The following is an 8,013-nucleotide window of genomic DNA, read 5'->3' as shown; positions in this document are numbered from 1 at the left end:
GGGTCTGTGTGTGCACGCATCTGTGCGTGTGTCCGCGCGCGCGCGCGCGCGAGCGTGTGTGTGCAAAGAAGATAAAGGGGTACGTTTGCCCGGGGCAGGCGCGAGGGTACCGGCAATGTTCCTGCCGTTGGGGGAGGTGACCGGGTGCTTGGGACTCTTGGAGGCTGAACTGGAGACATGGGGAGGGAAGACAGCAGTTGGCTGTCTCGCTCTCTCTCCAAACTGTTCTTTCCTTCCTTCCTTTTTTTTTTTAAGGTTAGTAGCTCACGCAATGAGCAGGTGCAGATTTTGCTCTGGGATGCTCTGTGGACCTGAATACCGGTGCCGTGGCTCCCCTGGTCCCGCAAAGCGCGCGAACCCTGGAGGCCACGGGACCCTGAGCCCGGCCGGACCAGTTTTATGCTAATGAACGCTCACTGGGGGAGGATCTACCGAGAGGGGGCGGGAGTGGGGTAACTTGTCAGTTTCGGGGTAGAAGTGATCCTTTCCACCCACTCTCACTGTACCGTCTTGTCCCCACCGTTGGCTGCGGAGGGAGAAGTTCAGAGAAGCCGAGTAAAAAGCAGGGAAAGTTGGAGTCTCGAAGTGAGCGCGTGGGAACTGCGCGCAAAATTTGTGCGGAAACTTCGGTACCCTCCAAATAAGTTTAAAGATTGGGAGGAGGAACGGAGTTTTATTTCTTTTTATGTGTGCCCCTAGTATAACTAAGGAAACTGAGGCGGGAAGGAGAGAGGCGCAGGACTAGACCAGAAAGAAACCGGGGTAGAAAAGCCCCTAGCTATTTCTTCCTTGCAGGAAGACTTCTGGCTAGTTAGTGCCCTGGGAACACGAGAAAGGCTCCAACTCCAATCCAGTAAATGTCCTACCCTGACCCAGCCAGAAACTCTTTTCCGTGTTTACTTCATTCTTTGTATGGGGGGCATGAGTGTTTATCTAGATTTTGAACCTTCGTTTCTACTCTTTTTTGGTGAACGCTGAACACGCGCGTGTGTATGCGCGCGTGCCCAAGAATATGGACAGGTGGCAGTAAAGATTGAGGGTGAATCTTGATCACTAAACATCATTTACAGAGACAATTGGGTGTACAGAGTATAAAATATTTGCCAAAAATCTGCTGTTAAAGCTGTTTAAATCAGGGCAGAAAATTGTTACGGAGTTGTGATAAAGAATGCTGGTTGAAATCTGAAGCCAGTTCAGATAAGACTGTGATAAAATAAGATTGTGATAAAATACCTATCCAGTAAATTGGTGAAGCGCTCTTTTTCCTTTTAGTAACCAAACCACTCTGCTCTTGAATCTTCTTTGTGTGTTTCTCACAGCACACACTGTACTAGATAATTAATGGCTATTTCAGATAACACACAAAAAATTGCTGGAGAAAACTGCTTCAAAGATTACGAAGTTATGCTCAATTTAAAACAGGTAGTGTTACACTTCTTACAATTATTTCCTTGATGCTTTTGTTTTTTCTAAAATTTCTGCTTAGGTTTTGGAATTGAAGTCCTCACCATATGGTTGGAGAATATTCTTAAAGTTACCAGGAAAGAATTTTTAAATATTTATTTTTTTCCCTGAGGTTAACAAAGGCTCTGGAGTTAAAACTTTCAGAACCAAGAAAAGTTAAATTCAGTAAAACTGTTTACCCCTTCAAAAATATCTTATCAGTACTCTAAAGTTTTAATACTTTACAATGGAATGTGTTATTCCAGAACTCCATTTGAGGTTAAATGTGGTAAGTTTGTTGATTTACTGTTACATTTTGATCTTTTTATCAACTATAGGACTTTCTCAAGCCTAAATAACATGTAAATACTGAAAAGGGGTGTGTAGTTGCAGATATATTCCTAGGTTTCCCTAATTCTGCCATTGACTAAGAAGATACAAAACTTATCACTGAACTCTCACCAAAATACACTGTTTGCATTGTGATGCCTTACTTTTTAGTGATAGTTACAAGTGTTATTGCCTTATTTCTTTACATTGGAAGCAATAGCTAAAATATTTTTCATCTTGAATTTCCCAAACTAAAATTATCCTGTTCATTCAAGTCCAGTTTGTTCCCTTACTATTAAGATCCTTTTTCATTCGTCTATATATATTGATTTCTTTCATTCTTGTTTCTTTCTCCTCTGGCTACTTAAGAGACTATCTAAAGAAATAATTTATGCAGAAGAAGAACGGTGCAAGAAGGCAAACTATATGAAATAATACACACATAGTGTGCAAGAAACATCAAATCTTAGCACTTTCAACTTTTTATAGAATATATATCTTACTATGTCTTTTAATAGCATCTAGATACCAGGAAATCTGAGGAACCAAAGTGATGTTAAAGAAAGGTTCATAAACTTACTCAAAGTGGCTCAGTAAGTTAGTAAAAAAAAAAACTTGGAGTGCATTTAATTTGCTTGGGGCTATTGCATTAGTGTGCTATCTATGAGCACTAGAATAAATGTTGAAGCCATCTGTCATTACCACAAGGAGATGAAACAGAGACTGTCACCTCCTTGATAGTAAAGCTAAATAAAATAGGGGTTTCAAAACATGAAAGAAAATATAAGGAAATATATTTAAAAGTTGTCAAAGGACAAAATCTGACCTTGATCAGCTTCCTCCAGTTATTATTTTTAAACTAAACATTAGTTGCATGAACATGGCTGTTGCAACAGAGGTCACTTAATTAACTGGTAACCATTAAACAACAACAACAAGAGAAAAGTAATTATGGAGATGGTCAAGACTCTGTTTATCTGAGTCAGTTGCTTGTTTGGAGGTTTGGGTTAGGATTCGATTTTCTGTGAATTCAGGTAATGAAAAGTGACTTGATTCTGTTTTGTTATCGAAAATGAATTTTTCTTTGAATATTACCAGAAGATGATTTTGTCTCAGGATCTTCCAAACCAGCTTGTGATTTGGGTCCTACATAGACCTAGATTTGTGGAGTTTTTAACTTGAAAAGATTCCAGTTAGTTTGATCACACATTTATTCATAGACAGTATTCTTTTGTCTTAGAAGTCAAAGCCATCTATGGACAGCAAATTGAGAGAATTTACATGTCTTTTTTTGTTCAGTAGTAATATATGAATGCAAGTTTAGTATAAGAAGTATAAACTATTTTCTAATTCTTGGCTTGCTTCTTTTTTGTCAGAAGTTTTTTTTTAACAGAAAATGGCAATATTTATTTAACATTTCCTTCATTGCATGGCACGGAGTTATGCCTTTATGCCTCTGTGTAGAAAGTTTCAACACAATACAGTCTCACTTCTCACAGATAATTATGATACTTGGCACAGAGAAATTTAAAAAATTACTTCAAATGAAAAGAGACTATGCTTTTGAAGTGTTTTGTATTACAGTCGATTAATGGCTCCTATAAAGCCTAATGTTTCGTTTTATAACATTTCAAAAAAAATATGGCATAATTAGAAGAATAAGACCTAAAACGCGAAAGTTTGCTTGGTCTTATCACTTATTTCTGAACGCTTTTTAAATATTAGTCAATTCCAGTTTAATGGCTAATACATAAATAAAATCTAAGAGTATTCTAACCTTGGGTTTACCTTATTTAATCAAATTATGTTGCAAAATACAAATTCTTGAGTTATTTAGATAATATCTTTAAAAACCTACTTTTTTTTTCTCTTGGAGTTAGTCTCCAATAATATTATATTCATTATTGTAACAAAGTGCACATAGTTATAAAGATCATGCTTGTTTACTTTCTGAGTTCCACAGTTAATACCGGGAGACACTTAATTTGATTTGTATATAGTATTTTATTTTGTGAAGCTTCAAGTATTATGTAAAACAAACTGCAAAATAGGCTGATTTTCAGAGTTTTCATGCATAAAATTTTTGCATTTACATATAAGACAGAATTTTTAAACTTCATTTTATTAGTCTAAATCTGCTTTTTTTTTTTTTTTTTTGCTTAATCTACCACATATCACGGAAATTGAGTATAAATTATTGAGACCAATATTAGCCACTCTCTTTTTGCCTCACTACCTCCCTCAGCCTCCTGAGATGTGACACCCAGTATTGATTAAAGTCTTGGCTGGATTTGAGCATAAATAACTCTTCTCTTTGGTGATTTACCATGTGTGATTCACTAGCATACGAAAACATAATACGCTTTATTGTTTCTCATTTGCTGTTTTGTTTTTGGAATGTAAGTAGCATTTGTAAATTAGCTTAATGTGCAACCAAGTAGTTGTTATTTTAAGAACAGTTTGTGCTTTGACTGTCAATTAGTACTATTTTATCTTTCCAGATTATTTTACTAAATTGTTTCACACAGTTGCCTCTGTTAATCACATAAAATAATCATTTAAATTGCATTGTGTTAGCAACATAGAACACATGTATTACAAAATTCAATAAGATATGAAACTCTCACAGGTTGTAAAATGTCTCCCTTTAAATCTGTATCTGAGGAATTTAGTTTGAAATATGCCTTCTGAATAGATACAGGTGAGTCTTTTAGATTTCACTAAACATTTTAGTTTTAAGGTCTTCATTACTTGGTTCTTATAAAAAGTTCAACTTTGCCTGAATTTAATCTTTCCAGGATTTCATTTTCAGATTGCTCACCAGGGGGAGAAATCACATGATGTTATATACCTTTAAAATAAATAAAAATCGTGATAAACTTGATGTTAACTGTTTGGATGCTTTAATATGTATTTAATATTAAGTTCTATCATTTTATGTTTGAATTATTATGAGAATGGAATGACCTTAGCATGTGCCATTCTTTTAACTACTGAGTTACTGCACTGTGATTGGTCAGGCGCGTGTGTGTGTGTGTGTGTGTGTGTGTGTGTGTTTGTCTCTGTGACTGCTGCAGCTAAAAATTCTAGCTAAGAATACATTAAAAATACATTTGTATTTATATTTTCAGACTTAGCGACTACATTAAGTAGTCTCTTTTCCATTATATTTGTTATATTCAATAATTTACTTCTTAATGAAGAAAACCTGAATTTTTTAAAAACCCACCAAATGGGGCTTAGGTAAGTGGAATATCAAAGGCCTTGATCTGCATAAATCTCATATATCTCTGCATACTAGAGCCTCTGTGAGTCCACATTGTCTTCAAATTCCTTTACTTGCCTTCTCCTCAATTGGTCAGAAGTATTTCCAATCAAAAATAATTTTTTGCTACATTAGCTGTCCTTTAAATAACTTAATTGCTGACATTTCCTTTTTAGAATATGTCACAGAATAGAAATGACTCAATTAGAATAGTGAAGTTAGGTTACCAAATTATTTCTTTGGAAAACCAGAATACCAGGATAGTACATTTATAGTTGGTCTAGTAATTAGTTATTATTTTAAGTCTAGTAATTAGTATTGGATTAAATGGTGGATCATTTTATTTTGATGCACCTATTTACTTTGAGAAGGTTTCTGAGAATTTTTTGAGTGTGCCTGTTCCAGATACCTGTCTAACTTGAATGTACATATTTATTTTAATTATTAAGTACATATAGCCATAAATAGAGAATAATGCTAATCACAACCTGATCCAAAATCAGAAACCTCAAGCCGGGTGCATTTTAAATTTCTTGTGTATTCTTATTTGGACTTATTTTATAAGATAAGAGGATTCTAAGTCACTCATTAGGAAAAATTTGCATGTAGGTTTTTCTAAATAGGATATCCAAATGTTCAACGACTAAATTTTGTTAAAGGTGTGGCCCTATTGCTTTCTGATTCATATTAGTTTGGAGTTGATCCAGGATATCAAGCTGGGATTCTTTTACACATTTAAACATACGTGACTTGAGTGAAAGTTATCAAAGATGTCTTACTAAACTGGAAAATTCTCTATGTGTTTAATTTGTCTTATATTTTTTTGCTTAAAAATATATTCAAGTGTCTAAAACTCTGCAGCATGGCAACACACTGAATAGCCAGTTGCCTTAAAAAAAAGTTTCAGAGAGTAATGATTAAAAAAAAAAAAAAAAGGCTGTTTAAGTAAAACATCTAAAATGTGTTGTTGTCTAAGATGAACACAGTACCTAGAGTATATTGCATGTTTCTTGCAGGAAATAGAAATTATTGACTATAATTTGAGAATAACAATAATTTAACTATAAGTAGATTTATGCAGTGGATTTTGAAGGTAGTGTATATGTTTGACAAAAAATTGGATATGCTTTTCAAGCATGATTTTCTCAAAGCAAATGTGAAATGGACAGCAAATTAGATTGGTTACTTTTGGTTAGTAACATTGAAGAATTGAGAAATGTTTTCCTGTCCTTAGAATAAATTAACAGAGGGTTAAACGAAGTATTTAAAAGTCACGGTGTAACTTATCTTTGAATTTATATATGGTATCAAAACTTTCTAAATAATTAGATTACCTCTCCAGTCACAACAGAAAAAAGAAAGACTTTACTTCAAGGACAAGGAAAATGTATCAGAAAGAAAGAGTGCTAGTTGACAGAGAATTATTTTATATTATAGAAACACATAGAAGCATTTCTAGTAAAAATTTACTAGTTCAGTTTAAAAAATATGGTCATTTTTAAAGTAAAGGTAATAAAAATCTCGAACATGTTAATTAGGAAATATTTCATTACTTTTACGCATCAAGCAGAGGAGTGTTTTGTTAAAATCTTAAGCTGATTGTTTTCTGAAATTGTATTAATAGCAACAGTAGGTGAGCTATTTTATTCATAGCCTTATTTTTAAAAAACATTTTGCTTAGGTTTAAACAAATTACTGAAGGTGTAACTAGTCTTTGAACCCATCACAGTTCTGCTAAATACTGATGTAGTCTATATCTATAGTATTAATTCTTATTTTATATTTAAAATATTTGATTTTTTTAGCTTAACTTTTTGGAAATGATAATTATGTCTTAAGTGAGGCAGTTTGTAGTTTAATAGTGCCTCTGGATTTTAAATGAATAACTTGGAGCATTTTGAATTGTAGTCTCACCAATCACACATTTTATCCTAGGATGGATGTTCTTGTGTGTGCAACAAGTGTAAAATTTTGATCAGTGTTTTAGGAATCTTTGTGATGGATGTTTTCGTTTGTATTAAGTTTAACCCATTTGTGGTCTATATGCTTATGCTTAAGGAATTATAATATCTTTGTTAGAAAAGCTTTTACATATATGTATACGTGTATATACCTACACACATATGCACATAAAAGGCATATACAGCATAGAGACAGAGGACAAACAAATTATAAAAACAGCTTAATTTTGCTCTCTATAATTTATTTAATATAAGATGACACACGAAAAGCCAATTTGACTTTAGTGAATGACCACAGAAAACTGTATTTAAAATTAATTTAGGGTGAAAGATGCAGTTTATATTTAAATGTTTTAAAATATAATTATAAATACAACATTATATGGTGATTAAGATAGTGATTAAACACATCTTGATTTTCCTTGACCTATATTTTATGATAACTAAGATATACTTTTAATTCTCTATGAAAAATATTTATACTTGATAATTTTTTTGTATGAAATTGACATTAAACTGTTAGGTAGTTTAATGTACATTATTGAAGAACATTTAAAGTGCTTGATGTCATCGTACTACATCTTTTATTGGTTTATTTCATTGCTGCTTGCACTTTAGAGCAAGCATATCCTTTAAAATCAGTGGATAAATGATAGGAAAACAATTTCATAATCTAAGAAAAAAAGATTGCTCTTCTAAAAGCTTTGCCATCAATGAGATGAGTTAGGAATGAGGTCAATGGGTTAATCTGCAGGTCTACATAAGGAGATGTGTATTACCACTTCTTGCAGTGGACTGTAATTGTCTTTGAAAACACCTGGTAGAGGTCCAGTGAAATTGAAATCCATTACTTTCTCAATCATTCCATGGCATTTGTCAAGTCATTACGTCATTGAGAAAAGTGCAGGCATGCACGCGTTTTTTTTTGCAAAGTAGAAAGGAGCTTATATTAATAAAATAGTGATTGCTTAAAAGACTACCTCATCTAAAGCTTGAAGAATTAAAAAATAAAAA

The 8,013-nt window shown here is 33.4% G+C and overlaps 1 protein-coding gene across 1 annotated transcript in view; it reads left to right on the top strand.

Annotated features, from left to right (window-relative positions):
* The window catches only part of LOC104990286, a 27,413-nt gene extending 27,007 nt beyond the window's left edge, over positions 1-406 (top strand). Inside the window, exon 5 of the mRNA XM_010842291.1 lies at positions 256-406. Coding sequence (XP_010840593.1) covers positions 256-406 — 151 coding nt within the window. The remainder of the gene's footprint in view (positions 1-255) is intronic.
* The last annotated feature ends 7,607 nt before the right edge of the window (positions 407-8,013 follow it).

The sequence above is a fragment of the Bison bison genome, unplaced genomic scaffold (assembly GCF_000754665.1).
Source record: "Bison bison bison isolate TAMUID 2011002044 unplaced genomic scaffold, Bison_UMD1.0 scf7180017864176, whole genome shotgun sequence".
Lineage (NCBI taxonomy): Eukaryota > Metazoa > Chordata > Mammalia > Artiodactyla > Bovidae > Bison > Bison bison.
This window is presented reverse-complemented; position numbering and strand designations above follow the sequence as displayed.